Below are 18,707 nucleotides of genomic sequence, written 5' to 3'. Positions count from 1 at the left end.
CAGAATCTAGTGAATATATAGATTTTAATGAACGCAATCAATGTATTAGTGATAAATAGATAAGTCAGATGTTTGTTACCACAGATAACTTGGTTTTGGAAGTTTGGTTGTATAGATTGATAACTTATCACACACGGAATATCATATCCTATTATTGGTGGTGATGTTGTTAACAGTGCCCGTATATATGTGTAATGATGTATATAGACAACAGTAGTATACCGCTGTTCAAAATTCATAAATCCATGGACAAAAAACAAAATCGGGGTAACAAACTAAAACCGATGGAAACGCATTAAATATAAGAGGAGAACAACGACTAATGTATATGTTTAACTAGGATACATTACTTTTAGAAGTTGTTTTTGACATTGTAGTAGCTTTCGGTAACTTGAAATACGCTAATATCAATAATTTGTATCCTTATGGTTGTTGGTATCGTATTTCTTTTTGAGTTTTGTGTCTATCTGATGAGTTGAACCCATGGTATAAGCTTTGTTCATTGTTGATTGCCGGGTGGTGAATACTGCGTCAATTGGTCTCCGGTCTCCGGTCTTCTTATTAGCAAACAGACCACGTGTATTTTTATATTCATCCAGATGAAGGGGTATCTGTATATGTATTAGCTGGCTGTGTAATAGACTTACGTACTAAATTATAATCCTGGTACCTTTGATAACTATTTACAACTGTATAATCAAATGTCATGGTATAATATATTTAACTTATATTTTGTAATAAGCTGTAAACTATTTAAATTGTTAACAGTTAAGGTGCGATATCTAATTAATTCTTTTATTTACGAAAACTATTCATTAGTTGTCACATTATTGTTAATTATTCTAATCTTTTGATCAGACCCTTGGAATGACAGCTTCTCCAAACATATATACATCAAAAAATGAAGATGAAGCTGTGGAACATGTAAAAATACTAATGGCAAACCTCGATGTCGTTAAACTGTCTACTGTAGTGAAAGAAAAAGAGGATTATGAACAACGCTTTGACACACCAACAAAGGGTACGTATCTTTTCTATGTACTTATATAGGATTACCTATAATATAGCGTTCGAATCGTTTTTCTAGAATCAACTTATACAGGAACTCTTTAACTCAAATTATGGAAGCCAGAATGTATGAATACATAAGAGGTAAACAGCTATGGGACCAAAACGGTACCACAAATGTATAACAACATTCATCCAAGGTCAACTAACCGCGAAGGAGGTGGAACCTTAGTTTCAACAAAATGTGTTATTTGATCAAAAAAGCATTTGAGAAAAGCCAGAAACTCTTACTGCTGAGCTGATGACACATTCGTTGACTAGAAGTCAACCTGCAGCTGTATTGGTCCAGTGCAAGTAGAGTATACTACATAAACGAGTTCATATTAAACCAAAAAAAAATACCATAATAAATACTGATCATTCTTCCATAATGTAGCAACAGTAAGCTTGTTACAATTTGTGCTAACCTTTATAAGTTTTCATATCTTAAGGATGTTTGCTCCTTTATTTTTTGAATTTTTGTCAGATTTTCAGAATCCTCTGGTTTTATCCATGTATTATCATTTAAAAAGATTGCCCACTAACCCCTACTTTTCTTTTCATATTTTTATTACATATTTTTTAAAAAGCCATATTTCCAAATCTTATCAAATCCTTGTTATTTTTTAATAGTTTTTTAAACTAAAAATTGCCAATGTTAAGTGAAAGAAAAATCTAGAGAGAATTATTTCCCGCCAAATTTTCAATGTCTCATATCTTGAAAACAAGTTCACGGACCCTCTATTTTTTTCTGCTTTTTTAGTTTGTTTATTTATATACTATCAATTAATAACAGTCTTTTAAAAAGCTTGTTATTTTTAAACAGAGTAGCAAACATCCTTAACTTTTGTTTCATTGATATACTTTATCCTTGTAGAAAATCTTCCAGTAGTTTCGAGAGATGATGACCCTGTTATTAAAAATATAATCTCTGCAATAAAACAGGTAGAAAGGAAAATGCAAGCTGACAGTGGTTAGTCTTTTCTTTACGATATGTGCCTGTCTTTTTTGTGCATTTGGTAGCACTTTTTTTTAGATATATTTATATGCAGTCACAGAAATAATTATATTATAAGTAAGTCTGAACCAGTGACGACTCTACAACAGTTTTATCCATCTGATCCCAAGCAGTGATTATATATACATGTGTTCTATCATGTGATCATACAAATGATCTGATGATGCTTGTGACAACGAATATATTCATTTGATATAGAATCATACACTACTAGTAGATGTCAATCTTTGTTTGTTGTTAACGAGAAAATAACACTTATTAAACATAAAACAAGTGCGGTCTACAAACTTTTTAAATGTATTTTATATTCAATATGTGACATAACTATTATATAGTTGATGCAAAAAGACTATCGTTTAAACTGCATTATTCTATCTGCAGTTAAAAAAAAAAAAAAAAAAGCACAAACAAGACGATAATCGAAAAATATTTCTACAAATAAACTCATCATAGATACAAGAACTAAATTTTATAAAAACGACAAACCGGCGTTTCGTCTACAAAAAGACTCATCAGTGACGCTCGAATCCAAAAAAATTAAAAAGGCCAAATAAAGTACGAAGTTGGAGAGCATAAAGGACCAAATTTCCTAAAGGTTTTGCCAAATACAGCTAAGGTAATCTATGCCTCAGGTAGAAAAGCAAAAGTATTTCAAAAAAAATCTAAATTTTGTAAACAGTTAATTTTTAAATATAACAATATCAATGATAAACTATTTCTGCACAAGCAGTTCTGACTACTGGGCTTGTGATACAAAACGAACTGTGTACATGGTGCAAAAAGCAGATGTGATGGTCTATAACTGCTTATGTATAACAAATGTTTACTAAATTTTCAGTAAAATTTGATTTTGATATATTGAACACTGATTCACATTTATGGAAAGATATAAACACTCCACCACCAGATCGTTCATCAATGAGGTACTTGAACTGGCTGCAGAGAACTAAATTGAAACTAGAGGAAATGGATTTTTCTGCTTTAGAGACTGAAAGCAGGGCTTATAAAATAAAGCGTTTTCTTCATGCCTGTTTTAGGAATATAGAGGTTAGTACCTTAATTTAGAAATATCAATAACAGTTTGTACTAAACCCATTAGCCGATTCAAGTATAAGCGAAGGAAAGATTGTTCCCTTTAAGAATGGAAAACCCGTCCTATATAACCTAGATAAAAAATTACTAAAGTCAAAGATGATGAAAAAGAAGGGTTGCAAGTTTACATAACCATCAAGCGAGGTCATGATACCGCTCACACTTTCAAAAGTTTTAATTTTTCTTTTGATTACTGACAGGTGTATTTACAAGCCTATGGTACAAACGAAACTCTCGAATATAAAGATGTGAAGGAAGAATTGCAAAAAGAATGCGAATCGTTTGAGCATGAAAGCCAAACAGATTGTCATGAGCAGGAGAAAGAATTAGTTACAATTATGCAAGGTAACTATATTTATTGTATATTTTACCAAAAAAAGGAAACATCAATGAAATTTTTCGAATTCACCAAGTGAGCACATTGTCTGAGCTCCCATGGCCTTTCCCTTATGATATAATTAGTATATTTTGTGTTTATGTTTTTTCATAGTTTTATAGTCTCATTAAATCAATCGTTAGCTTCTACACTACATGATCTTGTTAAATCCTCGTATTTCAAAAAAATTTATAATTTTAACAGTGAGAGTTCCCAACGCCCCTTACCTGAAACATTGCTGTCAAACAAACTGGAAAACTAAAGACTGAACGACACGAACCCCACAAAAAAACGGGGATGATCCTTTTTGCTCTGGAAAAGTATACAGATCCTTCTCCAAATTGGCACCTGGTGTATTTTTATCTACAAGACTAATACATTTTCATTTCGACTATACAAACATAATTGAGTTTTCTACAGGCACCACCAAAAAAAGAAGTTTTTTTTCTATTGTTTTAGATGTTATAGAAAAAGTTTCCACTATACAAACAGTATAAGATACAAACAATTACATAGCAATGTAATCAAAGCAACATTATCATAATAGTCAAATCATTATATGTTTCTTACGTGTCTGTGTATCTGAGATTGCTGGAAGTAGCTCAGAGTATCTAGTCAAAACTACTATATTATGTAATACAGAAAAGAATGTAACAATATTATATTGCCATACATACCATAATATTGTTTTATACTGTATATAGAAGTAATAAATGGGATACCTGAAGACGAAAAATCGAATCCCGATATTAACAAGGTGATACAAGAGTTGGAAGATGAGTTCAAAGAAAGGGGCAAAAACTCAAGATTTCTTATTTTTGTGAAACGAAGAATGACAGCAATAAAACTTGCAGACAAACTTCCGGATATCTTACATAGTCACCATTTAACTGGTAGCTGTATTTCAGAAGAACAGGGAGGTACACAAATTAAAGATAAACAGTTTCTTGTGTACAATTTGGAAATTAGTATGGCGTTCATTATCACTGAACTAGTATATATTTGTTTAGGGGCCAGCTGAAGGACGCCTCCGGATGCGGGTATTTCTCGTTACATTGAAGACCTGTTGGTGACCTTCTGCTGTTTTTTTTTATGGTCGGGTTGTTGTCTCTTTGATACATTCCCCATTTCCATTCTCAATTTTATCTACTTCTGCATCGAGTGTGATACGATATTTACCCACTCGAGACAGTTACATTTTCAAATTTAAAACGCAAGGCTGTTTCTCTAATGTTGTTCAAATAATAAGCAGGCAAAATGTTTACCTCTATTCGAGTGATCTGCAAAAAGATTTGCTCTTTCTACGTGATGTCATCAAGCATTCTACGTGACGTCATCAAGCATGGTCGCCCTTAAATTCTTCGTCAATTTATCCCTTTCTGCACCCATGGTATAAAAAAATCATGTCGTTACAATAGGAAATTTAGAGGAAAGCAAGACAAATCGACGTCATAATCGAATTGTAACCAATGAAGAACTGAGATCAAACGAACCACACGTTGATATAATTTGATTATACAATAGGTACGTACAAGAAGGGATAAATTGACGAAGAATTAGATTTTTTTTTATAGATGCTTCCCCTGTGTCGAGTTTGATAAGTTACTTATCCACTCGAGATTTTATTTTTAAATCTGAATCTGGAGCCTCGCCGAGCGTTTTAAATATTTAATGTGTAACAGTCGAGAGTGAATAAATATCATATCACACGAAATTTGGTGATGGAATCAGTTTCTCTAATATTTTGTATGCAAAATTCAGGCAAATTTATTCCTTCATCTAAAAAATCTGAAAAATTTGTTCTTTCTCTGTGACGTCATCAGGCATGGTCACCTTTTTTCATGATGTCACAAAGGGAAATTCAGAGGAAAGCAAGAAAATTGTTAACGTCATAATCATTTTTTGAAGAGGTAAACACCGAGGTTGTGAGTTTAAACCCCTACCGTGCGGATGCTTGTATCCGGGTTCTCAGACTTCCTCTACCAATGAAAACTGCCCGCTACGAAATAGCCCAAACTATGACCTATCATTACTGTCAGCCCTTATCAAACATGTATACCTTTTCGTTTATTGCGTAGGTAAACAATGTTACCTTTTCTCATATTATTTGCGTTTTGTTTGGTGTGTGGTGTAACAGTAGAATGCCAAAGTGAGAAAATTGGTTGATAAAACACAGCCGGGAACACCAAGAAAGATGACAGACGAAGTTTTCTTAACTTTATTGACCTTATTATATATTTCTAACAGTTTTCCGGACCTATTCACATATTTTAAAGCATGAACAGGTGAACTATTGCAGCGGTACGTCCTATCACCTTGTTTATAGGAAGTAGACCCCCGAGGAATTTATCAGATTTGAGCTGATGAAGTCAGTATCCTAACATAAATGTCATTATTCCTTCTATCGACAATTTGTGTTAACTAAATGTTGCTTTGGTTAAGATTATTAAGTAAAATGATATACTAGTAGTAAGTAAAACTACAGAACGTTTGAAAGTTGTTGATTTTATTAACATTGAAGTAGCGTATATTTCATTGACAAATTGATGCTAATGAACTTAATGACGTTGCTGATATAAAACGTGACGTCATTGCATTAAAGTTTCGAGTTTCAAATCCGGTTCATGATACAAAAATATTACGTAGTCAGATCAGTCGGAAAATGCGATGGTATATTAAATCTTTAAAATTTGAGTTCTCATGCTTGAGAACAAGCGAGGCGATAAATCTTCATACAAAATTTTAATTAATATTGAAATCAATTAGATATAGCTAGAATAACATACTATGGATTCATTTATTTTCGTGGGTTTAAATTGGGTAATCTTGATTGTTCATGTATATTTAATTTCGTGTTTTAGGCAAAATCTGCATTCACGCCTTTAGAACATTTGTCATTTTTTAAACATTTAAGTTCGTAGTCCCCCTGTATCCACGAAATCTACTAATTGGTTCCAACGAATATCAATGAATCCACAGTACTTGTTTTCAGTGAAATTAAATAAAAGGACTTGAAAAAGTTTGACATGTGTATCATAGTTGGGTCAATACATTAATTATGTATTTGATATTCTCACTGTGTAAGAAACTATGAAATTGATTTGGCATGCTTTGAACCCGAGCTTTTTTTTATCCTTCAATCAACATTGAGCTTAAACGTAAAGCGTGTATCCACCGAATCGTTATTGAATGAAACCACTAATCGCTAAAACCAAAATGGCGAATGCAAAACGGCATCAAATTCAACTGTCACCTGAACGGTAATTTGATCATTTCGTTTTCTGCCATCATGTATTTTTTTATAATGGTAAGATCAATTTCAGGATAAACACCAATAATTTTAATTGAGAGTTGTAGAATACAATGTAATTTAGGATGACCATTTGTTATACCATCAAACCAATTCAGTATGGATAAGAAAACTTTGACATCGGGAAATCTATATATTTCAGGGTTATCAGTCGATGAACAAACCGACGTAATTGAGAGGTTTCAAAGTGGAATGCACAAGTGCCTCGTAGCCACTTCTGTTGCATTTGAAGGTATAGATATTCCAGATTGTAACATGACAATTCGTTATAAGTTAGATGCTAACGTTATCACAAGTCTACAGATGACAGGTAATTACATCCGTTTTATTTTTACAATAGAGTTCATGTAGTATACCGTGCAAAATTAAAAATTAACTTTCTGGATTCTGGAAATCAAAATGTTTATAGAATCAATATGCAGCGATTTGATGTCACGATATCTCAGTAGCATGGGTTCGAATTCCGGCGTCGGAGGGAAGAACAAAAAATTTGCGAAAGCAAATTTACTGATCTAACATTGTTGGATGATGTTTAGACGAGTTGTACATATGTTACAGTGAATTTGTATAATCAGGGATTATGTAGAATAACTGATTTTTCAAGGAATATGTAGAATCACTGAAATCATTAGTAATTATATATAATCCCTGAAAATGACCAGTGGTTTTACATAATCACTGAAAATGACCAGTGATTTTACATAATCACTGAACATTTTAATAATTATTCTACATATTCTCTAATATGATTTCAGGGATTATCAATGATGTTAGGATGCTTTGTTTGTTAAAAAATAAATAATATAGACAAATAATCATTTTTTTTCTTTCATATTCCTTGCCAGATGAAATAATTTTGCTTTTAGACACAGAGGATAATCTTAAATATATAACCACCACAGGGTTTCGAGATAAAATTGAAGAACTCAAAATTAAAAATAATAAACATTCCCTTTATATCGATAACTTTACATGTATTGTTTGTTGCTTAATAAAAAAAAAGCCAGCTTCAAATGGATATTTATGTGCTATTTGTAAATCCACAGTGCTTGTTATTTGTAGCAAAGAAGATGATGGATCATCTGTTTTGTGGGTGTTTTTTTTCTCTTTCAAAATACAAAAAGTCTGAAAAAGAATATTGCCTGGCCACAAAACGCGGTAATTTATTCGGATAAACGCGTTTTCATTTGACCGTACCATTGTAACTTCACACTGGTACATTTTTTAATTTAAACATAACGCTCTAGCAATATTCAGTGTGCCTATAACATTTTGCAGTTTCAAATTTATAGAGAAACCCGATGTGTGTGTTCTCAAATGATATTTTGCATAGTTGACTAATGTGTATTTGTTTTTGCAGGAAGGATACGAAAGAAAGAAGGGAAAGGGTTGATCATGGGCACTTTTAAGCAATATCACAAGGAAACACTTAATATCGAACGACAATACATAATGAATAAGTCTGTAGAAATGATAGTTAACAATAACGACAACCAAGCTCTTGCTAAAGAACTTGACAAACTCCAAACAGATACTCTTAAAAAGGAAGAAATGAAACGAAGTACAAGGAATGCAATAACCAAAAAAAATGCACAATTCGAATTGCATTGTCGTAAATGTTTTATGTTTATATGCAAAGGAAATTTTCTACGGTCATTACTTGAATGTCATCGTGTAGTCATTGATATTGACTTAATGGATACGATCAAAACTAAACCTTTAAAAAAGAAAGCCAGGTTCTTTGATGGACTTGTGAAGAAATATAAAGTAGAAGGTCCATGTTGCCACGACTGGGGCGTTATTCTAGCCAAAGATGATGTGAACATGTTATGTCTTTCACAAGATGATATAAAAGTTTACAACACATCAGAAAATAAGTATGAAAAAAACTTTCGCAAATGGATCGAATTTCCCTTTGAAGTCGATGAAATGACAGAAGAAGAGTTTCTAAACTATCAAAAATTGGTAAAGTTAAGCTAGACTACGGACAACTTTTCACGGTGTAGTTATTGTGAATTTGAACTGATGAAAAAAATGTGAAAAACAAATATAAATATTGTATTGGTCATGAGTGAGACGTCAGTCATACCTGTGTGTAATATGAATATTGTTTCATTTTCAGTTTTTCTGACCAAATGAATGAAAACTGGGCCGACAAATCCTGTTCTTAGATTTTTTCTAATACTCTTCAAATTAAGCTCTTTTAGTAAAGAAGATCTGAAATATGAAGGGTATTAAAATCTTGGTATGTCACCTTCATTTCGTGAAACATAAATTGTTTAAGCGAAAGTATGGTCAGCTGTGTGTACATTTTGACACGATATTTTATTGATACACGAAGTGCTGTTATCGTCACGTATAATCCGTCGTGCATATAATACATCATAGATAGTGTTTACAATCACCACCACAAATTGTTTGACGGATACATTTCTATGTCTCAACTCACTTACGACAAGTTTTCGTAGTCTTAAGATTTAAAAATTCCCTCGATTTCTGTTTGCTACATTGTTTTGTGCCCTCCAAATTAATTTACAAGGTTCAAACATGGGTAAACTAATGTAGCATTGGTATATTAAAAATTCTTATTGCTATGTGATTGTTAATTTAACAATGGCTAGAGATATATGGGAGGTTTGAGATTTCACAAAACATAATTAACCCCGACGCTTTCTTTGTGCCTGTCCCTAGGCAGGAAACTCTGACATTTATTAGTCTTCTATGTTTTGTTTTATTTCATTTCATTGATATCTTTTGGAGTTTAGTAAAACGTCAATGTTTACTGATCATCACACAGTGTTGATTTTAGGACGACTCATTCGTTGCCTTGGACTGTTTTCTATTCTTTGGTCGAGTTGTTGTCTCATTAACACATTCCCCATTTTCATTCTCAATTTAACTCGTACCTTTAATAGCTATTAGCATGCCGTAATGTTCTACTGCATTGTATTTTTTTTATATTTCTCTGTCCTGAATGACAACGCCATGGCTATTGACAAACAATAAGTATTTTTGCAAGGCTATGCAATGAAATTTATCTTTGATGAGAAATGCATAGTAGTCTTGGAGAAAAAAATATCCGATCTATGTTATGTAAGAGCATGAGTTATATTACTAACATATTGTTAGTTTCCTAAAAAGTAAAACAGAACTGAATAAATGTAGTGTTATACAGCTATAAACATTTTGTTTACCTATATAATTGGTTGGGTTCGTATTGTTTAGTCTATCAATATTCTATGTTGCGTTTTGTGTAGGGTTGTAAGGCGTTTGGTAGTTTGGTGGTTTTTTTGCAATGGCGTTGTCAGTTTTTTCTTAGCAGTCGTTAAAAAAAGTAACATTCTCAGGTTCAAATTTGAATGATGCGTTCCAATACCGATAACAACATTTGAGTTCGATAATCATGAACATAAAACAAATATCATTTCCTTTTACCAAAATAACGCCATCTATTTTTCAATAGATTCCACCGACTTTGGAAAAAAAATCCACTAGTTTATTAATCCTTCAAATATAAAATAGAGTTGATAAGTTTGTTGTGAAGGGAACGTGTAAATATTTTCCATATGAACTATTGCCTTCAATTTTCACCAGACCCTATTTATTTATTTATCAAAAGTTTTCAACTGATTAAAATTGAATTCGAAAACAAAACAATTATTATATCTGCTAGTTTTCATAGTTGTTTCTAAACAACGTAACATATTAATTATGTTGGTCGTGATGTATGTGAGTTCAACTTTCATATTCAATATACAATGTGTTTAAGGCAGTTTGATTATAATTTTGAGACGCATTAACATAACCGTGGAAGTGACATTTAGCCTTTTACCTTACATATTAGATGACAATTACGTGTAATATATTTCATCCATGTTTCTGTTTTGGGACAATTTATCAATAAAAATTTACCGATTCAAAACCAATTGTGAATACATAAAGATACACTTTAGGCCATGCAAGTTCCATATACATATAGTTTAAGCAAACCAAAAGACTTTATTCGGATTTAAATATTTATTTTTAACTTCTATGCGTTTTTCTAAATCATCCAACTGCCGGGTTTTTCAATACCAGTCCTTTAGCATTACATAAATTACTTTTACAGCATTGTACGCTTCCGCCGAAGGACACTTGTGTCTTTGTTATGTCACTATCGGGTATTCCTCCAAAATAGGCATGACAGATCTAGAAGCAAAGATGCAAGATAAAAAAGCAGACTTGTATGTAACAAACCATTTCACTAAAACAAATATTAAAAACTCAAACTTAGTTCAATATCGCGAAACGCTTTTATGAGGTTGAAAAATATGACATTAAGTCTATCTTATCATAAGTAGAGCTCCTGACTTTTCCAATTAGACCACACACCATCAATAAAATTGAAATAGGCATCTCGAGGTAAATATACAGTTTTCAAAAAATAGGTGTCGATGAAAAAAATAAATATCAACAAATAGGATCGAAATCCAAATATTGATAAAAAAAAAGGCGAAAATCTTTGAAACGTTTGACTTTATCAAACGACGGAACAAAGAGAACAACTGCAATATATCTGACTTTGTAAAGGTATTTTACTGAAGAATATTAAGGATTAAACTGGCTTTATAGCTAGCTAAACTTTCACCTTGTATGCCAGTTGTTAAAAGATGGCAAATTGGTTAAGCAACCAAAGACAGACATACCTGTTTAAAATGACAATATGTGGGATCCAGTAACAAAAATTGACATATACATCAAGGACAAACAACTGCAGCTGACTTACAAATTCAAGTAAACATGAAAATGATATTTGATAAAACACGCCAACAATAAGCTTTATGTAGTACATCCAGTATGGTAAATTACAGTTTTAGACATACTTTCCCAGTAATTTAGATCCAGAAGCAAAACATATTTGACATATATCTATCTATATGCATAAAAATCGAAATAAAAATTGGTAAGTAGAATTTAAATTTTAGCATTACTGTTTAACATTTTCATCCTTCACAGGACTTTCAAGATAATTTTGTGTTTTTATGACTATACGAATCTGTATCCGATTTGATTTATACATATAAAAACGTATATATATTGTAATATATCTTGCATGTTTTTCTTTCTGATACCTGTAAATTACAGGGAAATGTATGTTGCAGGAATATGTGAATTGTATAAGATAAATATTAACTTACTACATCATTCATACAGCCCAAATCATATGATATCGAAAAATCAACATTCAGTCTCTCTTTAGAAAAACAGGACTGAAATGTAGTAATTATAGTTTAAGGTATGCATAAGTTATCAAATATAGTAGAAAATGTAAGTAATTTTCACGATGAATATATAAAAATCAGTTTAATGTTCATGTCAGATACATTTTTGTTTATAGATAGTTTTGTAAAGTTCGGAATTCGAACTCACAACCTCAGTGTTGACAGGCTAGATATACAGTATTTCGACTACTTAGAACATTCAGCCACATAGACCCCGAACAAAATCTGCTTGTAATGACTTGTTTCCTAGTTCGATACAAAGCGCAAAACTGATTACAAAGAGACAACCCCAAAAATACCGATCAAACAGTATTGGCAGTTACAGAAATAAAGTTCAAAGCAAAACTATGTTGGATATTGTAGTATATATTCCTAGAACTTTGATCATACAATAAATATTTCTAGAACTTCAATTATCTGATTACCATGATAAATATTCCTGAAACTTTTATGATAAAACAAATATTCCTGTAACTTTTTATAATATCACAAATTTGGCTGGAACTTTTATTATATAACATATATTTCTGGAACTTTTATAATAATACACGTATATAAAACATTGTACATACCATTTATTCCCGAGAGCTTTTAGGATATAACAAAAGTTTCACTAGGAACTTTCCTTATGTAATATTTATCTATTGTGAAGGAAATTTTCTTATATCTTTGGATAAAATATTATATAAGGTAGGTTCTCAATGGAACTTTCGGTATATGTTGGGAGTTCATTGGAACAAACATTATAGGGGATACTTATTTTCTGTCACATGCCAACGTATATGACAATTTGGTCAAATATTTTTTGCACTTTTTAATATAACATGTATAAGTGTGAAGTGTCTAATCATTCACAGTATATTTACTTTTTATATGATACACCTATTTCTAATGTTTTTTCTTGCTTGTTAAGGCTTTTTATGGCATGTTTATCTGCTAATTATATAAATAATAAATTCCTGTTTTTTTTTGTTATTTTGCTATTACCATATTAACCTGTTTATAAATATATTTGGTTCACTACCACAAAATACTCACCTCTGATTTCGCACAAAGAGTTATATTGTTACACAGGGCTGGATCAGCAATATGTTTACAGGTTTTGCAGCGAACTTCAAATATATAAACGTCATATGAGGAGGTGTCAGAAAATGTATTCTTTATATTTACAAAGTAAATGTAATCTAAATCGAAGATATACACTACACTATTTAGTACAAAGAGCTGAGTACAAAGCACATATAGTATATATATTATAGTATATGCCTTTCATTGACTATTCAATTTTTCACATATTCACACCTCAAACAATCTTATTGTTCTATTGGTAGCTATTTGTTTACTGACTGCGTGTTTCTCATGTGTTTGTAAAAAAAAAAACAGTTAGAAAATAAATCACAAAACTATTTTCGAATTTCCTACCTTGATTGTGCAGTTAACATAGTTCTTGTAACGTAATTTTTTTCTGATTTGAATTAATTGCATGTGCATTGTAAATAGATAAAACAAAATCTGACATGATATATATAAGTATCTTTTCTGTTTTTTTCCTTTTAATCCTTAAGTGTACAGCTACTTCAAAGGCACAACAGACATGTTACGTTTCTCATAAAATAGATGAATATCTGTCGGTCATCTTTTGTCAATAGAACTCACCACATGTTCCACAAGTTTCGGGACAAAGCTCTCTTCCGATGCAATCTTTCCGGCAAATTGTAGGATCAGCATTATACAGTATTGTGCAAGCCACTGAATTTACATCGAAATCAGAGCAACGGTCTCCTAACAGATTATCAGCTTTTCGAACAACTATCTTGTCGTTGATTTGATAATCTACAGAACGATCTAGAGTAATAAATTATGACTTTGTTACTTTCATTTCAATACTATATAATGTTACTGTGTCTGCACTGAAGGTTCAGTATTACAATTATTGCTTTTCTTAAATAATGCAATTTATGAATAATGTTATTTAAGAATTGAATGCTTCTTTTTGTAACTTTATTGGGGTGTAAAAGCGTTGACAAAAGTACATTTTGTATGAGGCGCGGAAGTGCTTCATTCTGAAAATGTACGCACGGTCAACGCTTTTACAACCCTATGAAGTTACAAAACGAAACCTTACAAAATTACTTATAATTTCATTTTTTAGCTATGATCATAAAAACACGAATTTTATATTTTTTTAATTTAATTCCCCTGTGCATTTTTTTGTGGAACCACGTGTTATCATGAATGAAAAGTTTTTTTGCTCAATGAATAGCACGTGATGTGCAGTAAGCCAATCAGAATGACGTATCATAATGAAACATACATATAATGTAATTATTTTGTTATATTAATAAACTCATTATAGATACCAGGAATGAAACCACCAACATACTTAAGAAGTGGACTATTGTTATCCAATTATTCGTTTCTATGTACGATTACGTTTAGTATTTTGCACTTCAGTATTTCTGTAATTCCTTTGTTTTCATCTTATTGTTGCAGTGTTTCTCTCAGTTTTACTTGTTATCCGGCTTTGTTTTCTCTTAATCAATTTATAACTTGTGAACAGCGATATACTACTGTTTGCTGTTTTTTTTATTATGATATAGATCTCCTTTTGAAGATATCTTTGTCTATGCTATTCATTGTCTATGAGCGTGTTTGTCTAAGACTAACATTTGTAGTCGCAGTTTATTGGAGTAATTGACTGTGACGTATATATTTTTTGATCAATGCAATAGTAAAATTTATCTAATAGTAAATATTTATAAAAATTTTAAAAGTAAATAGTTGCTTCCCGCTTAAATCTAAAAATAATTTACTTTTTTAAATCACTTTTCTGATATTGTGTACTGAAGACAAACACAAGCTTTGCATAAGGTAATGCAATTTTTATTGACCATTGTAATATTATAATCGTTCCTGTGAGTGTAACATGTTAGTGTTGTGTTTCTGTTGTGTTGCAGTTCTCTTCTTATATATTTCAGTTTTAGTTGGTAACCTTGATTTGTTTTTTTCACAATCGATTTATGAATTTCGAACAGCGAACATCGGTATACTACTGTTGCCTTCATTTTTACATAAACAAAACAAAATACTCACCCACTACATCAGATACTGTTTTATTAGCATCTGGGTCTTTATTACACCGGTCTGTACCACAACACACACCATTAAATACTGTTAATGTATGACCATGATTCAGTGAGGTACTACTATTGCCACTGAACAACGTGTTGCAAATCTGTAATTCCAAAATGATTTACATAGTTTTATGATAAATATTAAAACTTGGATATTTACTTGAATGAAATAACAAATTGTCTACCGCGAAATTTTATGTTTTGTCATTCGATTGTAAAATTATAGAAAAGACCCGAGCCTTATTAGTTTTTTTAAATGAAGTGAAATGGGATATTCATTCTAGGAAAAAGCAACCAAACTTCACAAAACAAAACAAAAAGATATTAATATATCTGGTCATCAGAGTCTTTGTATATATATACATATATAAGTTCCAAATCGTCCCGAATCTATAGCAAAAATAAAAATGTACGCAACAGAAACAATATCAATGAAAGGTCACATTTATTAGTTATGAGGTTAGTTATATAATAGGCCACATATTCAATATCTCTCACTAACAACACTTAAACAGATAAAGTTTAACACAGCGTACACAATAACATGAAAAAAGATAGCAAATCAATCGCATGCAAAGACTTAATACTAAGAATTCAAGATTGTTTTATCATTAACTAACATCGCTCTTGTATACATTACTGAATGTTAGTATATATCTTACCTCTTTGCTTGCACAGCCAGAGGAAAACAGATATTGCTGATCAACTGATAGCCTTTTGGTGGCAATGCAAAGCTAAAAATGAGCAATAAGTACAAACATCAATGATACTTGTTCAATATTTGTAGATTATGTGTTACAGGGACAACACATAATGGTAGTCTTAACCAAATGAATACTAGTATAACGTTTTTTTCCAAATGTAAATACAATTTAATTTGCGTTTGAGGGAAATGGGTTAAGCCTGTGTGTATGTTTGTTTTCTTGCTTGGTTTTGTTTTTAATTTTCTTAAAGAAGGAAATTTATTGTATTGAGACTACACTCCATCAAAGACCAAAGGACAAGTATTTTCATTCAAATTAATGTCTTTGATAATATTAGAACAACATGGCGTAATTAATCAAATATGTAATATATAAACCCTGTGTCAAAAAACACATCTGTCGTACTGCGTATAACAGGTAAAAACCAAGGTATTAGTCGCACAAGATGAGTAAAGAAAGAGCACAAAACTGGTCCAAAAAAGGAAAAAAATCGTGGTCATATTAAGTCTGATGTTCACATCATAAACAGTAATATGTCTGGAAAATCGATTCTCATCATAATATTATCACGAGTTACACATCTCCAACCTAAGCAGTATGAGGCCTTGGTTCAATATTGTTTTCTAGCACAGAGGATTTCCTGACAGATATGGTGAATATCGAATCCATCTATTTAATGAAAGGATATCATCTATATATTTGATCGTGAAGTTTAAGTGTATCAATATGCGTATTTCTTTTTGAAAAACCATGCATGAGGTCTCTCTCATAAAAATTCAAAAAGTATATATAAACGAAAAAAACAACTCATTGAAGTAGGTTTTAAAAGAACAGCTGATGGTCGGTTGAAAAACTCATCCGCAAAATGTTACAAATATTTTTAATTTTATAAATTGAATATATAGGATCTTGCTGATAACTAAATGTTTTGTTTTCGTTACAATTAATAAATTTTGCTCCCTAAATCATGTTTTCATAATCATTTCACTAATATTTCTTATCAGGTAGATTTATATATTTAGGCGAAATACTTTATTCAACTACGGTAAAATAAACGGCATCATGGAGTTCACTATTAATCGTGTCAATAGTGATACTGTATTATCTTGTATATAATGAAATCAACCAAAGGACTTATTTATTAAAGTTCAATCTTCTATATCGGAAAGACTATTTTTCAGGGTTCAACTATTCACCAGCAGTCGTGAGCACACCATAAAACATAATATAAAAAAAAACAATACCAATACCTCTGATTGTGGTTTACATTCAACTGTTGCATAGCACTCATTTTGGTGTAGCTCACTGTCACAAAAGAAACAGTCTAACGCTGAAAATAAATAAATAAAACTAATAAGAATAGAGATAAGTACAATTCAGTTGCAAGACCATATAATTGTTTCATGTATATTTATTTTAAATCCTCAATATTAAAAGTATGCTATTATATCTTTTTAACTAGACGTTAAATCAGCATTTTTAAAGGGAAATCCTATCTAGTAGTAAATCTATTTGGAAATCCTATCAGTAGAAAATATATTGGTTTTCTCTGACAGTAAATTGTCATTCATTTAAGAAAATCTTGTGAAATAAAACCTATGCGCAAAAAGATTGAGAAATTCGAAAATGTTTTCTATCGTACATCACAGTGACGAATACCATTTTGCAAATCAAGCATACTAACAGCAGGCTCCGCATGTTTCTTTGCAGATTTGTGCCAAACAGGGATTTTGGCACATGTTGGAGTCAGCAGCAAGAAGCATACCACAGGCTGTTTTGTCAACATCATTACAATGTCCTAGTACTTCCGGTAGAAGTATCACTAAAATAGAAAGAAACACACACACAAAATTGTTAAACTGCTTTTATAAATAATAACGTTAACATTATTAACTTTTTTTAACTAGGAGGACTTTTTTATAAAAATAAAAAAGTGTTCAGTTTTGATTTGTTTGTCCAAAAGTAGCAAAACGGTTGGACACAAGTTATAGCAATATTAGAGAAGCCTGCTCCCTAATCCCTCTTTAATGAGGCTTAAGGACAAAATATAAACCGAAACTTATTACAACATTGAAGAGATGATGAAACACAAAAGGACAAAACTTAAAGCTAACATGACAAGAAGGTAACGTTGACCGTTACTAACGAATGTAAATCCAGAAAAGCTCTACGGACACATGACTGTATCACGTGGATTGTCTATTTAATTTTACAATTGCTGTATCTAATTAAAGACACAAATAACTATATAACTCAAATATCATAATACAATTTTATGCAAAACTAACAGTATACATGATGTTTACATATACGAAGTATCTTATTCCAAAATGTATGACCGAAAAAAAAAGCAAATTCTTGAAAATAACTTTGTTTGATTGACAGATACTCTTGATTGTTTATCAACTTAATTCTAACACATCATTGATAATTAAGATACATGTTACAAACCTGCTCAACACTTTCCTATATTCTAATTTCCATCTGACTTACAAGTTTCTTGAACAAACATCATTTAGGATTATAATGTTTCATTATCTTTGATGTACTCAATAGAAATATAATCTCTATACCAACTACAAATCAACATAACAAATGCACTATAAAACACCTGATAAATAGTAAATATTATATATTGAGTGTCAATTAAGTCTAACTAAATTCCTACCTGTCCCTATTATAAGAAACAATGCCAAGGTTTTTCTCATGATGGTCTTCGAGATTTATTATAATCTAAGATAGTACTACATATGACTTCATTATCA

At 31.2% G+C, this 18,707-nt stretch overlaps 2 protein-coding genes across 2 annotated transcripts; one reads left to right on the top strand and one right to left on the bottom strand.

Annotated features, from left to right (window-relative positions):
• Positions 1-911: 911 nt before the first annotated feature.
• On the top strand, positions 912-8,886 carry LOC134687486 (interferon-induced helicase C domain-containing protein 1-like). The gene is made up of 7 exons (XM_063547821.1): positions 912-1,021; positions 1,925-2,020; positions 2,904-3,112; positions 3,358-3,502; positions 4,238-4,453; positions 6,986-7,153; positions 8,204-8,886. The coding sequence occupies exons 1-7, from the start codon at positions 937-939 to the stop codon at positions 8,821-8,823; spliced, it is 1,539 nt and encodes a 512-aa protein (XP_063403891.1). The 5' UTR covers positions 912-936; the 3' UTR covers positions 8,824-8,886.
• A 1,955-nt stretch (positions 8,887-10,841) lies between these two features.
• On the bottom strand, positions 10,842-18,707 carry LOC134687485 (uncharacterized). Its single transcript, XM_063547820.1, has 9 exons — positions 18,611-18,707; positions 17,627-17,764; positions 17,193-17,272; positions 15,901-15,972; positions 15,198-15,339; positions 13,761-13,949; positions 13,143-13,216; positions 12,021-12,092; positions 10,842-11,031 (listed from the first exon to the last, which is right to left on the bottom strand). The coding sequence occupies exons 1-9, from the start codon at positions 18,648-18,650 to the stop codon at positions 10,891-10,893; spliced, it is 948 nt and encodes a 315-aa protein (XP_063403890.1). The 5' UTR covers positions 18,651-18,707; the 3' UTR covers positions 10,842-10,890.

The sequence above is a fragment of the Mytilus trossulus genome, chromosome 10, assembly GCF_036588685.1.
Source record: "Mytilus trossulus isolate FHL-02 chromosome 10, PNRI_Mtr1.1.1.hap1, whole genome shotgun sequence".
In the NCBI taxonomy this organism is placed as follows: domain Eukaryota; kingdom Metazoa; phylum Mollusca; class Bivalvia; order Mytilida; family Mytilidae; genus Mytilus; species Mytilus trossulus.
This window is presented reverse-complemented; position numbering and strand designations above follow the sequence as displayed.

Coding starts and splice junctions, on each gene's coding strand:
- LOC134687486 (XM_063547821.1), top strand. CDS start 937: ATGGCAAACCTCGATGTCGTTAAACTGTCTACTGTAGTGAAAGAAAAA. Junction 1,022..1,924: donor CTTTGACACACCAACAAAGG/GTACGTATCTTT, acceptor TTATCCTTGTAG/AAAATCTTCCAGTAGTTTCG. Junction 3,503..4,237: donor ATTAGTTACAATTATGCAAG/GTAACTATATTT, acceptor TACTGTATATAG/AAGTAATAAATGGGATACCT.
- LOC134687485 (XM_063547820.1), bottom strand. CDS start 18,650: ATGAGAAAAACCTTGGCATTGTTTCTTATAATAGGGACAG. Junction 13,950..15,197: donor AACAGTATCTGATGTAGTGG/GTGAGTATTTTG, acceptor TTATTACTCTAG/ATCGTTCTGTAGATTATCAA. Junction 11,032..12,020: donor TGGGCTGTATGAATGATGTA/GTAAGTTAATAT, acceptor CTTTGCTTCTAG/ATCTGTCATGCCTATTTTGG.